At 50.1% G+C, this 21,656-nt stretch overlaps 2 protein-coding genes across 2 annotated transcripts; one reads left to right on the forward strand and one right to left on the reverse strand.

Moving 5' to 3' along the window:
• HELZ2 (helicase with zinc finger 2) lies at positions 1-17,550 on the forward strand. Its single transcript, XM_084217727.1, has 19 exons — positions 1-287; positions 398-581; positions 963-1,070; positions 1,617-2,140; positions 2,468-3,100; positions 4,174-4,957; positions 5,362-5,437; positions 6,725-10,235; positions 11,046-11,131; positions 11,477-11,608; positions 11,848-12,015; positions 12,232-12,373; positions 12,845-12,961; positions 13,387-13,579; positions 14,373-14,507; positions 14,742-14,960; positions 15,220-15,376; positions 15,881-16,048; positions 16,517-17,550. The coding sequence occupies exons 1-19, from the start codon at positions 16-18 to the stop codon at positions 16,639-16,641; spliced, it is 7,734 nt and encodes a 2,577-aa protein (XP_084073853.1). The 5' UTR covers positions 1-15; the 3' UTR covers positions 16,642-17,550.
• A 2,819-nt stretch (positions 17,551-20,369) lies between these two features.
• FNDC11 (fibronectin type III domain containing 11) lies at positions 20,370-21,338 on the reverse strand (the record flags this gene model as incomplete). The annotated part of the gene is made up of 1 exon (XM_084217790.1): positions 20,370-21,338. One exon carries the CDS (start codon positions 21,336-21,338, stop codon positions 20,370-20,372), a length of 969 nt encoding a protein of 322 aa, XP_084073916.1.
• Between the last annotated feature and the right edge of the window lie 318 nt (positions 21,339-21,656).

The following is a 21,656-nucleotide window of genomic DNA, read 5'->3' on the forward strand; positions in this document are numbered from 1 at the left end:
CACAGTGACGTGGAGATGGCCGTGTGGGAGGCCGAGAGGGAGCGCGGGTTGCTGCGCTCCGACCTGCTGCCGCCCCTGGGCACCGGCAGCACCAACAGCAAGCCGGCAGCGCCTGAGCCCGTGTACTTCTACTGCCACGTCTGCCTGGTGACCTGCAGCTCACAGGAGAGCTTTGAGAACCACTGCTCCTCCATCGAGCACGTGCAGATGCTCTCAGCCGATAGCTCCATGCAGTGGGTCCACCGCGCACCGCCGCTCGGGCTGACCAAGTTCTCACTGTGCAGCAGGTAAGGCGTCCAACAGGGAAGAGGGCAGGGGCAGCAGGGAGCTGCCGGCTCCCTGAGGATCCCCATGCCACCAGGCGTGGGTGGCACCTGGAACGCCTCTCTCCTGACAGAGCGGAGGTGTGTGAAATGGGGAACAGCTGCACCAAGGCTCATTCCAAAGAGGAGCTGCAGGAGTGGATCCAGAGGGTGAAGGTTTCTGTGAAGAAAAAGAAGCAAGCCCTGAAGGATGGGCTCTTGTCCTACCAGGACCGGCTCCTTGCTGAGTATCAGAAGTGCTCCAACGAGGTGTTAATTGTGAGTGGTGGGCACAGGGTGGGAGCGCTTTGGTCCAGCGCATCGCAGGAATCCTCTGGTGTGAGAGCTTGGGAATGGAGCCCACTGCTCACCTTCCTAATGGGCATGCAAAAAGGGATGTGGCATCCTCCTTCCTTCATCTCTTTGGAGACAGCAACCTGAGAGCCTGCTCAGGATACTTGAGCTATGCCGTGGGTCCTCTTGCTTCCCAAGGCTGCTGCGTGGAGCAGCAGTGGGTGAGGATGGATATGAGGATGCATTCTTGATCCCTCTTGGGAGGCTGTAGCGTAAAGGCAAGGATGAAGATGGCACTGTGGAGGGCTTTGAGGTGTGTCCCTGGGATGCTGTCTTCAGTCCCTCTCCTCTCATGACTCCCCACAGATGGCTGAGCACGTCGAGGGTGTCAAAGTTGTGTGTGAGCAGCCTCTACATGTGCAGCTGGAGGACAGGAAGAAGAAATACCAGTGGCAGTTCAAGGTCCACTCTAAGGTTAGCTCAGTCCTTTGCAGGGTTTTGTTTGCTTGGGGGGTTTTTTAGTTATTATTTCTGCAAGGGGCAGAAGGATGGGGATTTGGGATGTTTAAATGAGAACATGTGCTGGGTACTCAGGAGCTGCTCAGGTGGTGCCTGCGCTGGGGCTGTGTGCAGGGGATGCAGCCGCTGTGTCTCCTGTCTTGTGCAGTGGTCCTGGGGCAGACCTGGCAGCTCTTAACACCTCCCCTGTATCATCACAAATAACAGCATTCAGCTGCTTTCCTGCCCAGGATTTTGTGGATGTTGGGGGCAAGAGCCTGTCTTCTCCAAAGTAGATTTCCCATTTACTGCACACTGGTTGATATTAAACTGAAACCTGAGGTTTTCTGAGACCTTCGAGTAATTGCCATGTTATTGCATGAGGAATAAGCTGCGGTGAGGCTGACATAGTTTGGTTCCTTTAGCAGCTTTTTCTACAAAATGCTGCTGGAGCACCTCACCAGCTGCTGGGCTCTTCCCGTGGCTGCCCTCACTGTATCCCTGTCTTCTCCTCAATGGCAGATGCACCTGCAGCACGTGGCCCTGCTGAAGCGGGACCCTGGAGTCAACTTCTACTTCTCGGGCAATGGGCTGTCCCGGGGCCTGCAGTACATCTGTGGGGACCACGTGGCCACCGTGTCCTCCTCGCCCCGCGTCGCGCTGGTGGAGGTCAGCATGGAGTGCTGCATCCTGGGCATCTTCGAGCAGTGGGTGGTCTTCGACTTCGGCCAGCGCCCCGTGCTCATGCAGAAGCTCAAGGTGAAGGTGGGCCGGCGGGAGACCCCCCAGCACGTCCCCAGCGCCAGGGAGAGCGGCCGCCCCGTCAACTTTGTGCGCTGGGATCGCGGGAACCGCGTCATCGTTCCCAGCCTGCCGAGGACTGCAGAGGATGTGGTGCTGCTGGCAAAGTACAAACCTCCCGCTCTGGCACTGGATTACCAAAGTGAGAGCAGTGCAGTTGTTCCCATCACCCGGCTCAACTATCGGGAGAGGATGCACAGCTTCCTCTTCCGTGAGGAAGAAGCTGAGCAGGCTCTGATTGCCAAGTAAGTGCCAGGTGTGAACCCTTTTGGAGCTCCCCTTTGCTGGGGACCACAAGCCTGTTGCTAACCCTTGGGGACGTGCTGCTCCTGGGGTCTTCTGGGTTGGGTCTTGTGGTGCCTTCCCAGAAAACTGGAAACCTGCCAAGAAGGATGGCTTGCTGGGTCTCATCCTGTGGCCATGGATTAGCTAGAGCATGGTTTCTGTCTGTATGTGCTTGGGGGGCTGCAGACCCTCCCTGGGTGTAGGTGGCAATCCCCTCTCCATGGAGGAGGGCCCAGCAACTGACAGATCCTTTCTCTGCTCTTCATTTGGGTGTTTCCTCCTTTCAGACTCAACCTGCGTGTGCTCATCTCGCTGACCCCCATGCTGCAGAGCCTCTCCATGGGGGCGAAGTTTGCTCTCTCTGGGGAGCTGTTTGCTGAAGTGCCTACCCCTTACAACCTCTCACCAGACACGGATGAGGGGTACCTGCTGAGCAGGTCTGTGCCCACCGCCTTCCTGGCCCTTGACCCACCTGTGAACAATCGGGTTTATGAAGTTTTTGTGGAACATAAAGCCACCACAGAGAAGACCATCTGGCTACAGATACCAAGCAGATGCTGCTCAGAGCTGAACTTCAAGGCAGACACCTCCCACAAGGTGGAGATCCAGTTCCAAATAGACCAGCTGCTGTTCCGGCAGTGGCACCAGGCTGTGGACAGCCTGTTGGATGAGAAGCTCGTCCTGCCAGATGTTGCCAGTTGCTCCATCCCCTACTCTCTTGGGTCCCCACAGAGGGGGAACAGCAAGCAGAAACAAGCCATCTCCTTCATCACAGGCCAGCTGACCACCAAACGGCAGGTCCCACCTCTGCTCATCTATGGGCCTTTTGGCACAGGGAAGACATTCACCTTGGCCATGGCCACCTTGGAGATCCTCAGGCAGCCCAACACCCGCGTGCTGATCTGCACCCACACAAACAGGTTAGCAGGGAAGAGGCCATGAGAACTGTGGGCAAGCTGGTGCATTGCTCACTGAGGGGGTGAAAGGGAGCCAAGGTGTATGAACCAGAGCCGAGCTGCCCTTTTCTCAGTGTGCACTTCAATTGCTTGCTTAAATAAATTAGTTTTTGTTGAATTTGTTTTAAACTGCTCTACTTCCTGCTAGGAGGAAACCTGGCATGGGTGGGTTGGGTTAGAAAGGACATTACAGCTTGTCCTGCTCCAAACCCTTCCCCTAGACCAGGTTGCTCCAAGCCCTGTCCATCCTGGCCTTGAGCACTTCACATATTCCTGCCTCATCATAAAATGGGAATGTGGCTGGAGAGACAGTTTTGTCCAGCCTTTACTGTCTACTGGAAGAAGTAGAAAGCTGCTGCCTGACCATGCTGGGATAATGTTGTGCTCTAGTTGCCCTTGAAGGCTGTTTGGCTCTGTGTACGTGCCAATCAATTGACTTTTCCAGGGAGAATTTGGGGAAGATAAAATGCAGATCTGGTCTGAATGCCATTGGATCTGCCTTCAGAGAAACCAGGCCAAGACTGTTAAAATTAGAGCAGTTACACTGAAAAGAGTGTCCACATCTGATCCTGCACGCTGTTACTGCCTCAGTTTTTAATGCATAATAGATGGTGACTGCTAATCTTAGCCTGTTCCAGGCTGTTTGCTTGCACAGAAGCTTCTCCTGTAGGTCTTGTCTCACCAGGGAATGGGGATGCTTTGCTGTCAGAGGAGAGTTCCTTGTCACTTGGCCCTGCACAGCATCAGCTTTTGTGGAGCACATCACATTTTTCCATAAGAGTGTCAAGAGATGTCGTAGTCTCAAATACCAATTCCTATTTTAAATCACGCTGTTGAAAGAGGCTGGGAATTGGTGGCTGCGTAGGCACCCGTTCCTTTGTGCAGTTGTGAATGTCTGCTATGACAAGTGTGGTGTCACCAGAGCCAGGAGAGAAACTGGATGAGTGTTGCAGAACGATGAGAGAGAACTTTGTGTCACAGAATTTAAGAACAGCACCAACGATTCCTTGATGCTTTTCCCTTTTGCTCCCCTCCAGCGCTGCCGACATTTACATCCGGGAGTATTTTCACAGCTATGTGACCACGGGCCATCCCTGGGCCGTTCCCCTGCGGATCATGTACACCGACCGGCCCGTCAGCGCCACGGACCCCATCACCCAGATGTACTGCTGCCTCTCGCCAGACCAGCGCTCCTTCCGCCGCCCCACGCAGGACGAGTTCGACAGGCACCGCATCATCATCACCACCTCCATGCTCTCCAAGGACCTGAAGGTGGCCCCTGGCTACTTCACCCACATCATGATCGACGAGGCCGCGCAGATGCTGGAGTGCGAAGCTTTGGTCCCGCTCTCCTACGCCACTTTTGAGACCCGCATTGTCCTGGCTGGGGACCACATGCAGATAACCCCGAAGCTGTTCTGTGCTGGGGGTGGGCAATCTGCTGATCACACCCTCTTGAACCGGCTCTTTCAGTTCTACCAGAAGGAGACGCATGAGGTGGCCAAGAAGAGCAGGATCATCTTCAATGAGAATTACCGTTCCACTGCCGGCATCATTGAGTTCATCTCCAAGCACTTCTACATCGGCAAGGGCAACGCTATCCAAGCCAGTGGGAACATCCCACCCCACCCCGAAATTTATCCCCTCGTATTCTGCCATGTGTCTGGTGTGGCTGAAAGGGACATCTCCATGATTTCTTGGCAAAACATCTCTGAGATTATACAAGTGGTTGAGAAAGTGAAGGAGATCTATCAGAGGTGGCCAGATGAGTGGGGTGTCCGGGATCTGAAGAAGATCTGTGTGGTCTCCCATGGGACACAGGTACCTAGAGGAATCCTGCGTTCCACCTGAGGGGGCTATGCCTGCACTGCTGACTAAACACTCCCTAAGAAAGACCCTTTTAATCTATTTATCTGTATTTGTGCTGGTAAAAATAGGAAATCTGGGGTGTTATGTGCCTTCAGTGTTTTTTTGAGCACTCTCCATTTAGGTAGAGTGTCCTCGGTGTTTGGAGCAGAGATGGTGGGATGGCTTAGTTAAACACTTCTATCAGCATCTTCTAGGCAGGTTAATTACAGGGCAGTGGGAGCTCTGGCTGAAGTTGGCCCACATATGTGGCTGCTTTCAAGTAGTTTGAGGAACCTGCAGCTGGGCAGGATGAGGGACTCTGGTGTTTGGTGGGTGGCGTTTCTGAGCTGAGATCAGTTGTGTCTCTTTCTTACCAGGTTTCTGCAACAAGACAAGAGCTGAGGAAAAAGCAGCTACAAGATGTGGTGGTGGAAAACTATGAAAATTTGCCAGGTTTGTGTCTTGTGCAACAGTCCCTCATGCCTGGATGCATTTTGGGGTCTTCTGTGTGAGAGTCATACACAGCTTTTGCAGTTTTGCTGGTGGACATGAGGGTCCAGAGCAACTATAGCCACAGGGTAACAGGCGGGGGTAAGAGACACTGGGGCATTAGCAGAGGAGTTTCCAACATCTTTACATTTTCCTCCTTGTTAAAATGCAAAATATTGGCTATTGTTGTGGAAAAATACCTTTCTGGGAGGTGCTGCCAGGCAGATCTCCCCTGCCCTCTCAGTGTCTCTGCCACCACCACAGTCCCAATTAGGAGGGAGTGCCTGGAACTCCTTTGGCTGATTTCCGTACCCTTCTGGTTGGTAGAGCTTTGATTTTGTCTTTTCCTGAGTGAATAAGCTTTCACACTGAATTAAATCTGTGCCCAGCTGATTACTCATTTCAAATGTATGGACTTTGCTTTGTAGGAGGGTAGAAACCCTGTAAGTGCCATCCCAGAGACTTGAGTATGTGTGAATCATGTGAAGCCCTAAGTACCAGTGAGGGAGGCTAGTGACAGAAGGGAATTGAAACCAGGATGGGTTCCAATCACAGAACAGCTCACTAGAGGAGGAGTCTCCTGCACTGGATGACAAGAGAGGGATAAGGCTGGTTTTGTCCTCAAGGACTTAATTTATGACTCATCTGTGTTTTCTTTTTTTTTTTTTTTTCTTATATTGTGTGGCTGGGACTCCTTGTGGTGAGAATAACTGACCCCAGGGGGTGTTTGTGATCTCCACACGCTTTCTTTGCAGCCTCTTCCCAGCTCTGACATCACTAGGATGCCTCTTGTTGGTTGTTATTTGTTTTGTGATCAGCAGAGCTCTTCCTGAGGGGAGAGGGATCCTCGCAAATGATCACTGCTCTTGTTCCTGCAACACCCTCAGTTCCTCAGGGAATTTGAGATTCACAGCAAACTCTACCCCTGTTTGCAAGGAGGGGCTGCTGGTGGCACTGGGCATGCTGGGCTATTCTATGGGTTCTCATGGCTGCCCTGGTGCAGTGCTCTGCCTTTATCCCATCTCCAAGCTGTCCTTCCCTGCCTGGTGTGTGGGTGGTGGTGCCTTGTGATGTCCATCCTGGTTCAGCACAGAGGATCTAAGGATCCCCCTGAGGTCACCCCCATGTTTCAGCCAAGCAGGGTTACATCAGTCCATGGCCATGTGACACAGTGTAGGCAGGTGGCAGCCAGGCGAGGTCTTCCCTGCTGGGTTCTCCTGAGTGACTTTTCCCTTGTCCCCTCTGGTGCAGGGCGTGAGTTTAGAGTCATCATGATCAGCACGGTCCACACCAGCGAGAGCCTGCGCGTCTCAGCCTCCCACCACCTCGAGTTCTTCAATGAGGCCAGAGTGCTCAACACCATCATGACCCGGGCTCAGTCACTGGTGGTTGTGGTGGGGGACGCCGTGGCCTTGTGCTCCCACGGCCAGTGCAGCAAGGTGTGGAAACGGTTCATCCAGCAGTGCATCGACAAGGGGAGCATCTTCCCGGAGAGCCTGACAATGGCTCAGATCAAACAGGCTGCGTGTGACAAGGAGAGCTGGAGCAGGAGCGTGGAGGGGGACGAGGAGGACAGCGACACAGACTCCTTGAGCTCCGAGGGCGAGAGCATGAATGCTGATGATCCCATCCTCCAGGAGCTCTTAGATGAGAGCAAGAACATGCTGGTGACAGTGTCTGACGAAGGGCTGCTGAATGTGAAGGCTGAGGCTTCAAACCAGTGGAAAGACAAGTGGGAGTATGTCAGCTTCTCTTCTCAGATGATGCAGCAGTACCAGCATATGCACCCCCAAATGTACAAGAGGTGTGAGCTGATCAAAGAGGGGTTCGACAGAGCTTCTGCCTTCACCCTCAATGAGTCCCCTGCCATGAACATCCAGATCAAAGGCAGAGTTAACTGTGGGACAGCCTTCACTGGGGACGAGGTGCTGGTGGAAATCCTGCAGAACAGCACAGGTGACAGCAGCAGCCACCGCCCACAGGGGAGGGTGGTGGGCATCCTGAAGCGCGCCGAGAGAGAACCGACCTTCATCTGCATGATGGATGAGTTTGATCCCCGTGTGATGATACCCATCGACCCCACTGTCACCAAAATATTCGTCCCGGGGCTGAAGGAGAAACCCAATGTCATCCCCATCCGCAGGCTTGTCAATGGGCAGTACAGAGTGGTCAGCTGTGAGAAGATCAACCAGGAGACAAGGAGGAGCCAGTTCTTCTGTGTCCAGGTCATCTCCTGGAGGGAAGGGTTTTACTACCCTTTGGGGATAATAACAGAGATCCTGCAGGCAGCACTGACTTTGGAAGAAGGCTTAAAGATCCTCTCCTTGGAGTATGGTTTGGAGAACAAATACCCAGCTGCTGTCACCAAAGAGTTAGCCAAATACACCTCCAACAGCAACATAAACCTCACCAAGGAAACTCGGAAGGACTGTCGGAATTACATGACCTTCACAATTGACCCCCAAGGTGCCAGGGATTTGGACGATGCCATCAGCGTTAGGGATCTTGGGCGTCACTACGAGATTGGGATCCACATTGCAGATGTGGCTGGCATAATTCCCAAAGGCAGTGCCTTGGACCTGGAAGCAAAGAAGCGGGGTGTCACCTTCTATGCTCCCGAGCAGGAGCCTCTGTGCATGTTCCCACCCAAAATCAGCCAAGATGTTTGCAGCCTCCTGCCGCAGAAAGACCGACGGGTGATCTCCTTGTTTGTCACCGTAGAGAAGGAGACTGATCGGATGTTAAAGGGAATCTTCACCATCTCCGTGATCCGCTCGGACAGGCAGCTGTCCTACGAAGAGGCAGAGCTCTGCATTAAGAACTGCTACAGGGGAGCAGCAAAGGCCCTTCGTTTTGATACCCTGGAGGACTGCATCGCTGTGGCTTATCACTTCTCCAGGATCCATCGGAAATCTCGGCTACAGGACGACTGTTTCTATGACCGGCTGGATGAGGAAAGTTCCCCAGGTAACAGGGGGTCCCATCAAATGATAGAGGAGTTAATGATCATGTTCAATAGTTTCGTGGCTGAGTTCCTCACCAACCAGGAGGTGACCAGAAATGTCACTCCTCTCCGGTGTCAGTGTGAGCCAAGTCTTGCACAGCTGTCACACATGAAAAACAAGTACAGCCACATCATTCCTTTGTCCATTCATCTCTTGCATCACCTTGGAGAAATGCCTCCTGGTCAAGACTCCCCTAAAAATGTGGAGTTCAGTCTTCTGGGCCCCATCTGGGAGCACCTGCAGTCAGCTGCTAATGCCCGCGACTTCCAGAAGATGCTCGACCTCGTTGTCACTGATGATATCCACCCAAAGCTGGCCCCCGTGGTCCTGGAGTTCAGGAGACTGCTCAGCCGCTCCTACTTCTGTCGCTCCAACTCCACTGTGCAGTCCAAGGCAGGCCATTACTCCCTGCACGTTGACTCCTACACCTGGGCCTCCTCTCCCATCCGCCGGTACGTGGACGTCGTGGTGCAGCGGCACCTTCACTCTGTGCTCCGCAAGAAGCCCCTCGTCTATTCCGCGGACGACATTGAGTTTCTCTGTCACGACTTCAACAGGAAGAATAGCCAGGCGATGACGTATGAGAAGAGAGCCCACTCCCTGCAGATGGCCAGCCAGCTGAAGGACCAAGTCCTGCAGAAGATTGCCTTTGTGGTGGATATCGAAGAGATGAGCAGGTTTTTTAAAGCCCTGTTTCCCCTGAACAATGAGAGTCTTCCAGATCCGCAGAGAATTAGCTACAGGTCCCTTCAGCTGATAGAGCAGCCTGTGTTCATCCAGCAGCGAAACAGCATCAGGCTGACCTGGAAGAGGAGGATGTACTCTGCAGAGACCAAGGAGCAGAGCCTGCGGGAAGGACCCCTCTGTGACAAGAGTGTCACCCTCTTCCGCACCCAGACGTGGCAGGAGGTGCTGACGGCCATCAGGAACGAGGAGTTTGACAGGGCAGCGTCCCTCCTGCGGCAGAGCAAGGAGCTGTACCACCGGCACATCGGCTGGGTGCGGAAGAGCTCCTGCTCCCACTACATGGAGCTGTCCCTGGAGCTGAGCGCCGGCGACGCGCTGTGGTTCCAGCTCACCACCGACGTCAGCCGCGGCTTCCTGGTGCCCTTCGTGCAGCTGTGGTGTGTGACGCCGGGCTTTGAGGTCTGCCTGCAGCACATGGAGAAGCCGATCGACTGCTTCTCGGCCTACGCCACGCTGCAGTCCAAGGACAAGTACAAGAGCACGACGGAGTACAACAAGGTGTGGATGCCCATGAGTGCCATGGAGTCTGCGTCGTGTGCCGTGGCCGAGAATGACTCAATTGTCCTCCATGATATTAAAATAAAGTGGGCAAAGCAAAGGACGAGCAAAGGACAGCTGCAAGGGAGCTTTGTGCTGAACAAGAAGTGGTTGGAGGACTGCTCCATTGAAGTGGACTTCTTCCACTGTTACCTGTGCATTCGTTTAGGTGGGCTGAAGCTTCCCAAGAGCCCTCAGAGCGATGAGGAATGCCTCAGCCATGGCCTCCAGAACCTGTCTTTGCTTGATAATGGCAAATCAGAGAAGAGACTTGTGGTCGATCCCGATACCTACACCTGGGTGGCTCACGGGGTCACTGAGGAGTTCAACGATGATGAGAAGTCAGACAGGTCTGGTCATCAGACTATGAATTTTTACATCCACTATATGTCTATGGAGACCATCCCTGTGGAGATCTCACAGGATTCTGCGAGGTTCACGGTGGAGCTCGTTCCAAAGATGCTGCCAGACATGTAAGTGGGCTCAGCAGTGTACTCTGGTTAACCTGGCTTCCCACAGGACCCCTCTGCTGCACCCCCAGGAGCTTTCCTCACTGCTGTGGCTGATCCTGTGAAAAACCTGCCCTTATCCTTACTCTGACTGGCCATCCTGTTGGGCTGTGGGTCTTTGGAGGGGTGGCAGCACCCCTCGTGTCTGTTCTCCAGAGGGTCTCATGCTCTTCTGGTTGTCCCTGAGAATGGGGAGATAGGGGAAGGTGGTGAAATTTCCCTGAGCGCCTGCTTCTTATATTACTGCAATATGTGTTTTAAAAGGCCAAGTGAAGCCCTGGAGTGGGATTTGCTTAGTGGAAGAGTTCCCTGATTTCCAAATCATTCCCCTTTGTTGCTGCAAAGCAAGTTCTGCTCTTTTTAAATCAGAGCTGATGTCTGGTTTGCCCTTCCTTGTACACAGCATAGGCTGCTCTGCACGCCCAGTGCTGTAGCATTCTCAGGGCAGAATGTGCTTCCTTTTGCATCATGAATTTTAGGAAACATTGGAAGCTAATCCAGTAAAACCATAACAAAACAGACTTGGGACAGGAGTTGTGTTCCTTGCTCTCAACATCTTTGCAGGCTCAGCTCTTCAGTCAGCTGAGAAATGGTCCCAGATGCAGAGGAGCAGAATAAGTTTACATTATTCATGGTTTAAGTTCTTTATGGAAGGAGTTAATGCAACAACAAAGCAGAGAGAAAGAATAAGTAAGGCAGTTAAGCAAAGCTGTATTACAACTTTTGCTATTTTATGCTACATTCCATTCATTCCTATTTTTCCTTGTTTGTCAGACGGAAAGAAAAAGCACTTTGGAAGCTCAAGTATGCCTCTCACCTTGCTACAAGCATCGCCCTTGGCCACGAACCTCCTCAGAAACGTAAGTACAAATATTAACCTTTCTTACCTTGTGGCTACTCACTTCTGGCCAGGCAGGTGCCCTGGCAGTTTCTGTGGACCCTTGCCCACAGGGGTGATAGGGGTGTTGCTGCTGTGTAATTTGGGATGCCCAGCTGGTGGCTGGCACAGCTGAGATTGTCATCCCCAGGACTCACAGAGGTGGTTCATGGGCAGAGTATCTTGGTATGGGACAAGGATTATTTCTAGGTGGTCTTGTAATGGACCACTATCACTAGGTACCTGCTGCACCCTCTTGCTGGATCACTTCTGTGCTGCCCTCAGTAACCTTCTTTAAATTTGTTTTCTTGGCTCTTTGCTGTAACAGTGACAACATCCAAAATACTGCAGCAAAAATCCTTTGATATCCCTGGCAGCAACTGGAAACTTAACAAGAGTCAGAACCAGGCTGTTCTGGATGCTCTGAAAAAATCCTTCATGCTCATCCAAGGCCCACCAGGTAAGAGGGGACAGCAGAATGCACCTGCTGTGGTATGAATGGCAGGTGAGAGGTGATCTGCTGCTTTCCATTGGACCCTTGGTGAGCCAGGAGAAGGGAGCGTGGGTTGGCATCGCCCACAGCTGTGCAAGGCAATCCCCTCCATTCTTGATTTTATTTCATGGCTGATCAGCTGGATGCAGGTCCAGAGCATGAGTGTTGTGGGTAAAATGTTCTCAACATATTCCTTTCTTTTCTAGGCACAGGGAAGACCGTTGTTGGAACTCACATTGTCTACTGGTTCCACAAACTGAATGAGGAGAGTGTTGAGAAGGACAAAACACCATGCTTGGAAGATGAAAAGGACAAGAAGAGAAAGTGCATCTTGTACTGTGGCCCATCCAACAAGTCTGTTGATGTTGTTGCTGGTAACTATCATCTTTTAAGGCCCCTGAAGTGGCTTGTACTGGTGGGAGGGAGAACACGTGATGTGGAGGGGCTGAAAGTGGGGCTGGTCCTTACAGAAGACCCTGCACTGCAGGGCGAGGACCAGAGATGGGAGGATGAGAGAGGGACAGGGAGAGACAGGCCTGAGCACCACCAGTGCCTGGTGCTGTCTGAGCAGACCTGCCCTCCTTCTCCAGAGATGCTGCTGAAGATGAAGAAGCTGAAACCACTGAGGGTTTATGGGGAGGCCATTGAGACGATGGAATTCCCATACCCGGGGAGCAACCGGAACATCTCCCGTAAATCCCTACGGGATGCAAAGCCAAAACGTGAGCTCAGGTAGGACAGCATGGCCTGCAGGCTCCTAGGGTGCTGGGGAGACGTGGCTTCTGCTTCAGTGACACTGAGCAAACCACAACAAATAGTTTCATTCCACCACTGCAGAGCAGCACTATTAACCTGCTTTGTAATTAATTTATGATTAATTTTTTCAAATGAATGTGTGCACTCTAATGTGGCACCTAGTCAGGAAGGAAATCCAGGTTGTTGAAAAGTCTCTAGGTGTTTTCATCTCCTTTTGGAACAGCCCTGAACATCTCTGACTTCATTCCTGCTTGCAGCTGCTAAAGGGTTGTATTTTATGTCCTTGAGATTGAATTATTTGGTCTACAAAGATGAAAGTTTGGCTGTGAGTTTTTAGCTAATGGGGTTTCTCCACATAGGCAGGTGGTGTGGTCTACTTCACTGCAGAAGAAATTACTCAGGTCTCAGTGTTGAGGGAAAATATTTATATATTGACTCTTTATTCAGTGAAATAATCCTGCATCATCGCATCCGGAGGGCGCCGAGCCCCTTCTGGCAGAGGATCCGTCACTTTGACACTCGGGTGAAGAACGGAGAGGAGATCACAGAAGAAGAAACAAAGGAGTGAGTAGGAAGAGACCCTGGTGAGAGATGGCTGACTTTGGCTGTGTGCCACCTCTGAAGCACAGATTAATAAACTGTGTGTTCAGAATAATGATAAAAAGTGATGAGCTCGAGGTTACAGGTACAGCACAGAGCCTCTGAATCACTTTTGCAGTGGTGCTGTTGTCCATCTGGACCAAAATTCCTATTCTGCCTGTGTGGCCCTTGAATCCTTCACCTGGACCCCCTGCCCTGTTGAGTTCAGGACAAAGTACATTTTCTACAGTGTCCATCCAGTGTTCCCTTTTCTGGAAACGCCAGCTCATCCTGGGGAGGGAGGTGAAGCCATAATCATTTGGGAAAGCACAGCCTCTGCCTGGTTCCCACGTGAGGAATCTGGAGGTGTTTCCCTTACGATAACCTGGTGTTTTCTGCATCAACATTAGGTACAAAGGTTGGTTGACACAAGGTCGTTTGTATCAGCTGGCGTGTCACGATGTCATCCTGTGCACCTGCTCTGTCTCGTCTGCCAGTGCCCTGGAGCACCTCAATGTCAAGCAGATCATCATTGATGAGTGTGCCATGTCCACAGAGCCCGAGACCCTCATCCCCTTGGTCTGCCACCGCCGTGCTGAGAAGGTATGTCCCTGTCAAAGACGTGAGTCTGGGACAGCTGCTCAGGGCTCTCAAACCTTTTCCATCCATTACCACGCTGCTCTTACAAGACCTGTTTGGATTTTAAGGTTTGTGCTTCTTTATGGGGTGGGTATCGCTGGCACTGAAAACATATTCTGGCCCAGGTACAAAGTATTAACATGACAAGAAGCATAGACACAGTTTGGGCTGTTCATCCTGGAGAAGAGAAGGGTCCAGGGAGACGTTAGAGCCCCTTACAGTGCCTAAAGAGGCTCCAAGAGCAATGGAGAGGGGCCTTGGACAGGGGCATGGAGTGACTGGCCAAGGAGGAATGGCTTTACACTGATAGAGGACAGAGTTAGATTGGCTTTTAGGAAGAAATTCTTCCCTGTGAGGATGGTGAGGCTCTGGCACAGTTTGCCCACAAAAGCTGTCGCTGCCCCATCCTTGGAAATGCTCAAGGACAGGTTTGATGGGGCTTGGGACAACCTGGGATAGTGGAAGGTGTCACTGCCCATGGCATGGGGTTGGAACAAGATGACCTTTAATGTTCCTTCCAACCCAAACTATTCTGTGACTCTAGAATTCTATAGTTCTTTGTGTTCCTCCCGTCAGATGGAAGCATTATCTAGGACAGGATCTTTATGCCATGTCCAATGTGGTCTTTGGCTGAGGTTGCTGTAAGTGTAACATAAATAAGCAGCACCAAATATCTGTGTGCAAACAGCCTTTCAAAGTGCTGATGGCCTTTGCAGTGCCACCATGTCACAGCCGAGGTGTCTGCTCTTCCTTCCAGGTTGTTTTGCTGGGGGATCACAAACAGCTGAGGCCGGTGGTTAACAATGATGTCTGCAAGACCCTTGGCATGGAGACGTCTCTCTTTGAGCGCTACCAGGAGCAGGCCTGGATGCTGGACACGCAGTACCGCATGGTGAGGCCCTCCAGTGGATTGTCTTCTCTCCCTCACAGAAAATCCAGGCTTGCCTTAAGCACCAGATGGTCTCCATTAGTGCTTCCCCTTCCTAGACACAGGATTATATGTAGGAATATGCCAGTGCCAGCTCCAGCAGAATGGCATTGGGCTGAAGCCCGCCCAGAAAGATGCTGCAGGCTGAGAAGTCCATTGGGTTTTGTTCACCTCAGTTTCCCTCCTTTTCTCTGCCAGCACAAGAGCATTTGCGAGTTCCCATCCCAGGAGTTCTATGAGAAGCGGCTGAGAACGTGTCCCCAGCTCACTCGGAAACCCAGCGTGCTCCACCACAGAGATAACAACTGCTGCCCCATCATCTTCGGGCACGTGGAAGGGAAGGAGCACTCCCTCATGATTTCCACTGAGGAGGGAAACGAGAACTCCAAAGCTAACCTGGAGGAAGTGGCACAGGCGGTGAGCAGGGTCCTGGGGAATTGCTGGGGATGCAGAAGGGAGGCTGTTGGCTGGAACTGTGGAGGGATGATAAGGATATAAAGATCAGCGGTGTCTGCCCGGTGCCTGCCGGGTCTGGATACACCAGGACGCCCCTGGGCAGAGGCAGGTGTAGGGCAATGTGACTGCAAGGCAGGCGCCATGGGTGGCTGGGGAGGGGTGCTGGGGGGCTCTCCCCTCCGGCGCCGCTCCCAGGTGAGCAGCACGCCGGTCTCTGCAGGTGAGGATAGCCAAGCAGCTGACACTAGATGGCACCATCCGGCCGGACCAGATCGCCATCCTGAGCCCCTACAGCGCCCAGGTGTCCGAGATCAACAAGAGCCTGCAGAGGGAGGGCATCCGCGGGGTGACCGTCTGCACCATCATGAAGAGTCAAGGTGAGGGGACAGCAGCGGGAGGGTTGGTCTGTCCCCTCCTGCCTTCCTGAGGAGCTGCTCACGGATACAGTCCTCGAGCAAACCCTACCCCAGGGTCATTGCAGCCATGGAAGACCAGATTTCTGGGTGATTTGTGATTATAGTAAATCCTTTGAAAGCCTCTGGAGTGCTTGGGCAGGGTGAGGCTGCTGAAGGCAGGAAGGTGAAGGATCTCTAGTGGAAGATTTCTAGTGAAAGGTTCCCTGCTCATGTCAGGGAAGTTGGAACACAGAATGTCCCTTCCAAACAAAACCATTCTGTGATTCTGTGCTTCTGTATCTGAGAAGGGTGTTAGAGAACTGCCAGAAGACATTTGTTCTCTTTGGAAAGCAATGACCAGGAATCCAAAGGCTTCCAAAGCTGGAGAAACTCAGCGGGTGACAGTAGAGAAATTAGTGTTCTGTGGGGTAGAGAAATGGCCAGATGTTTCCTTCTAAGAAAATCTGGTTTGTTTCCACTTTCTAGGAAGTGAATGGAAATATGTGATCCTGTCAACTGTACGCTCCTGCCCCCGGTCTGAGATCGATAGGAAGCCCACAAAGAGCTGGCAGAAGAAATACCTGGGGTTTGTTACTGACCCAAATCAGGTCAATGTTGGCATCACACGAGCTCAGGAAGGGCTCTGCATCATAGGTTGGTATCCTTGGAACACGCACAAGCCTTCAGGGGATTTCTTGGATAAAGGGATGGTTACCCAAACTGTTACAACCAGTGATCTTGCTTTATTCTTCTGCCCTTCAGTCTGGGATTTTGAAACTGGGAAATCTGGGCAAAGCAGTGTTCACTCACAGCTTGAATACAGCAAGTATAGTTAGTTTTTCTCACCCTTTGTTTTGGACAATGTTGTTTCTGTTGCTTTCATGCTAGAACTCTCTCCTAACAAAAATCTGGTTGCTCATTTTGCTCCTAATCACGCAGGTGTAGGCAGTGATGTGTAGGGAAGCTGCTCACAGATATGACAGCATGGAAAAGGGAGCTGGGATGTCACAGATATCTCCCTGCAAGTGACCCAGCCCCCTTAGCTAGAGGTTATAGACACAAATGGTATCAACCAAGCCTCTTGTAGCCACTCACCTGCTGTCCCCGTCCTGCTGCCCACAGGGAACCGGTACCTCCTGGAGTGCAACCCTTTGTGGAAGAGACTGGTCCAGCATTACTACCACCACAACAGCTGCACTGCGGCCCAGGAGATCCGTGTCAGGAGGACCCCAGCCCTCTCCCGGTGAGGATGGGCCCTCTCTGCCTGAACTGCATCGTGTGTGCCTTGGGAAGGACCAAATCTTTCCATTATTCAATGACCCACGGAGCCAAACACAGCGGGGGATCTGGGAGCTTCCCATGACAACTCAGCTTCAGCGTCTGCTTCAGCATCTTGAGGTGTTTTTAATCAGTGCAATCCTGGGCAGGAACTTTCAATACTAGCAAACCAAAAAGGCATTGGAAATAGATGATGGGCATGTGACTTTATTGATGATGATACTATTTTTGTAACTAAGCTGCTCAGCAGAACCCTCATCCAACTGCAGCTGCAGGTTGGGGGGACCAAATATTTACTCCAGCTGTCAGGGTTGCACTTTGGGGATCAAATGCTCAGTCTGTTCATCAGGGGGGAACGACTGGACGCAGCGGAGCAGCACAGCAAGATGCTGATAGCCATGGAGGACCAAAGCTTCTGAGTACTGCCTCTCATTTTAAATCCAAGGACAGGAGATTTTTAAGACTTTTCACTTTTTACTCTTTTTTTTAAGTGAAGGAGGAAAGCAACGAGAGATGCATGCACCACTCTTTGTCTAGCCAAAATGATGTTGTCTGAGCGTGTAAATATCGCAGTGGCAAGGCCAAGGTGATTTTGTAAATAGATTTACGTGTTCTTTGTACAAAGGAGCTTGTCCTCACCAGCATAAAGGCAACAAAAAGCGGGGACCTCTCCTACCAGGAAACCTTGGGATTTGTCAGCCCATTTTAAACTGTTCAGAATTTTATTTGAAATCTCCTGTTGATTGCCCCTCCCTTTCCTACCCCACTTTTTTTAAAGCTGCTTTTAATTTATTAACTTTTAACTCTGTGAATTTGTTTCACAGCCTTATGCCCTGAGTTTTTAAGAGCAGTGAAGGAGCGTATGTGTATAATGTATTTTTATATTTTCTGTAGCCAAACTGCTGTGAGCTGGAAGCTGTGGTTCACCAGAGAGGCTGTTTTCACCCAGTGACTGGTAGAGATGTATTGTGGTGAATGGTGCCTCTGAAATTTATGGAGCTGCTTTTGGAAGCATGACAGTTTTGAGGGAGGGTGTCTTTTATCTCATTTCAATTCTGAATGTATGAAGTGCCTGCCTCAGCTCTCCCCAAACCACATGCTTGGCTGTCCTTAGGTGTTCATGTGGGATGGAGCTGAGATGCAATCACACAAGTTTTCCTTCTGGTGTGGATCCCTGTGATGTCACAGCGCTATGGCAGGAGGAATTTTGTCCTGTTTGCAACTGAAATCCAGTGTGGCTCTTTCCCATGTGGAGGAATGGCAATAGGAAAGCATTGTGTCTGTAAACAACAATTTAACTCTGTGTTTTTTCTCATGACTATGTGTTAGACTTGCCTCCAGAACCTATGGAGAGGTTTTGTTGTTCTCTTCCTAGTTTAAACTACCTTCCTGCAGTCTGCCTTTGGGGGATTTGAGCTGTATGCCAAAGACCACCCAGGCTTGCTCTTGTCCTACTGAAGCATAATAGTGGGCATATGGCTGGCAATTCCATGAAGGATAAAAACCCATAGGAAGTATCTCCTGCTGCTTCTAAAGATGCTTGGTAAAAGCTGGTAAGGTGTAAAATTAATCATTCCTCTTTGAAGTCATCCTGTGTGGGATCTTAAAAAATTCTGCACCAGCCTGATTAGCAAATATTATTGCAATTACAAAATAAGATCGTCTGTGGATCATTCTATGGACTACTGAAATGAAATCATCTGGCTCCAAAGATACTATGGAGAATTGCAAAAAATGCTGGAATTGTTGGGATAACTACTTTAGCATGGTGCCAGCTTCATTTAACAAAGCCACCTTGGTTCCTTTAGAACCAGTGGGTCTCATTTTCATTATCTCCTTTAAGTGAAGAGTTTCTCCCCTGGGTTTTGTGCTGGTTATTTCATACATGTCACACAAACAAGGAGACTCACCCCAGATTTAGTGGCTTGATCAGTGCTCTTGGGGGGGGGGTTTGGCCAAGAGAAAATCCGCATAAAGCAACTCCCTTTGTCCTTAGTGGGAAAAAAAAATTATTTCTGCTCCATGGAGGTAGAATGAAATGTTTTTCTTAGTGTGTGTGGCAAGACAATATACATGTTATTTTTTTTCCTCTGAGGATGTATTTTATAACTGGTGATTAGGAAATGCACCCAAGCAGCAGTTACAGCCAGGCTGGGCCCTCGGGCTGCTGGTGCTGTCAGCAGGTTCCTGGAGAGCTGGTCATGCAATAGTCAGGGATAGCAGAAAGTGCAATTAAACTTTTTATAGACTGTGGCTGAGTATCATGTTCTTGTCCTTATGCTCATGGAGTGAATCATAGAAATCAATAGAGGAAAAAAGGTTCAAATTAACCTGGTTTCATTTGCATGCAGAGTTTTGAATTTACTTTTGGAAGAATTTTATGTTCTAGCAATATTCTTAAAATACCAAACTTTTGGTGATCCCAATAGGAACACCCTGGCAGCGTGGTGCCCAGGGCATCTGTCCAGTCACAGGCTCTGTGTTCTCCACTCTAAAAGACAAAAGCACATGGCTGCAGGACACAAATGTCAGTTCATCCAACAGCATTAACTTAATTTCTTCAGCACTAACTAGAGCTTGAGCACAAATTGAACAAGGGGAACCTGTGCAGGCAGCCAGGAGTGAGCCCAGCATCAGGGGGCTGGACTGTTTTTGAGGATTTGGACAGATCTGTGTAGGACAATCAATTTACTGCAATAAATCGGTGGGGTTTTTAAAAATAGAAATGAAATGTCAAGTGTCATGAAGTCTGAATTAAGGAACTTGAAATGGGGCAGGTTTTTATCTTTTGTATGTCTGTGACTTGCAGCAAACCTCAAATGACCTTTTGGATACCAATATTTTTATCTGCTTTGACTGTTCATAAGAATGAATCTCAACATTCCTTTTTTGATATTTAAGCCATAATTGTAAAAATTATTTGAATTTATTTAAATAATAAATTTTATTACTAAAAGGTCTGTTTATGTGGTGGTTTGACTAGAATCTGTGTGGGGAAAGTTCTGTTTGGACTGAACCAAATGGTAAAAAAGAAAATTACCATTAACTGCAGGTTTTTGGCAGAAAATAATTTTTTACGTATTGATGTATTACCCTTCCTTGTTTGTTGGGAGGCTTGGGGATTATTTATTGTTGGGTTTTGGTTGGTTTGGTTTTTTTTTTTAAGTGATCTTTTAATGCACTATAGAGGGGTGAAGTCGTGCTTAGGTACCTATATGGCACAGGGCGTAGAGGGTGAGAGAAAGCAGTGATGGACATTAAGTCCAAGTGGGTGATTTGAAGAGCTTAAGAATTCAGTTTAAGGTATTTTGGAGGAATGACAATACAGACTCAAAACAGCATTGAAAGAAGCTGACACTTGAGCGTCCTTTAGTGGATGGAAAGCACTAGATGGTAGAGATGCTTCTATCTCCTGTGCTTCGCTTCAGAGAGCGGAGTCTTGCAAAGTCCTGCAAGATTTTCTGGTTCTGGCTGCTCCCACCATTGCCTCTGGCAGTGGGACAAAACTGTTGAGTCCCAAATGCTGCCTAAAGATGTTATTTTTTGTGAGAAATTTCAAATGGGTTACTGTTAACCTGGAGAGATTTTGGGAAGGCACCTGTACAATTGCTGTTGAAAACAGAACGAGTTTGATTTAAAGCAAACTGTTTAAACAATTTCTTTTTAATTACTCTTATTCATCTTTTTCATTAAACCATTAAACTGAGGGAGTCGGTCTTGTGAGCCGCCTCATCAGGCTGCGGTTGGGGGCTTCCTTGGTGTCTTCAGCAGGGTGAGTTTTTGTCTTCAATATAATGCAGTCGTGCCACTGCGAGTAGACGAGCGTGTGAGTGTCGGATCTCCTCACCTTGAACTCGTACAACCTGCCAGGCAGCAGGTGGTTGATTACGCACGGGTTGGAGATGACCTCCTGGGTCCGACCGTATCCTGGTTCTGTCTGACTGTCGTCTGTCACTAGCTTGATCTCCAGCTGCCATCGTTCCAGGTGAGACTCTTGACTCTCAGTGAACCACTTGAGCTGGGCCCAGGTCTGGCACGCGAACGACTCTATCCGATCAAAAATCGGCGGCTTCTTCGTGTAGAGAGAAAAAGTAATGGGAGGGTGTAGAGCACCTCCGAGATGTATCTGTGACACCAAACTGTGCTTGACATGGAGCTTCCTTGGCTCTTCCAAGGAAATGAGCTTATTGAAAAACATGGAGAGCTTGAGCACTCTCTTTATATTCAAGTCCCACTGGGAGAGGAAAGCTTCTACGTCACAGATCTGTACGTAACGGCTCAGCTCCTCTCGGCCTCGTTCCAGCTGTTCCAACAGCTCTGTTAAAAGCGCCAGCTGGATTTCAGTCTGTTTTTTTCCCACCTTCTTGATCTTCTGGAGTTGGCAGGGGTTTGCTATTTGCAAGATGTCAGCAAAAATCATCATGTTGTTCTGGTCTCTCACGCACACGTGTCTGGGCTCAAACTTCAAGTAAAAGTAACACTTCTTCAGAAGATGAACTTTGTTCCAGTGGTACTGGAGGTGGTGGGGGTTCAAGTCAGAGCGCAGGAAATCCAGAACAAGGTTTTTGTTTCTCAGGTACTGCTTCATGCTGGCATTGTCATCCTGCTCTTCTCTGGGTGGGGTACTGTCCGGAGTGGTTTCATTCTCATGCAAAACCTTAGCCATGTTTCCAAAGCTTGGGTGCTGTGTAGGAAAGCAACAAAAATAACATTAAGAACCAAAGGAAAAGCAGCTGTGAGCGAGTACAATCATGGCTATGACTCTTCTTTCTTAATTAAAGCTTAGCTTATAAAGAACTGTCAGACTAGATGTAGTTCCAGAGGAACTTTTCCTTTATACTTGTCTGGTGTCTAATGTTTTGTATCCTCTACTTATGTGTTCCAACTGGTCTCCCTCTACCCGCCCTTGAGAGGTTCTACCTCTACTTAATAGATTCACTGACAGGAACTATTCTCTGATACACTCTGCCAAAATTTCTCCCTA

The sequence above is a fragment of the Fringilla coelebs genome (assembly GCF_963513975.1).
Source record: "Fringilla coelebs genome assembly, chromosome: 18".
Classification (NCBI taxonomy): domain Eukaryota; kingdom Metazoa; phylum Chordata; class Aves; order Passeriformes; family Fringillidae; genus Fringilla; species Fringilla coelebs.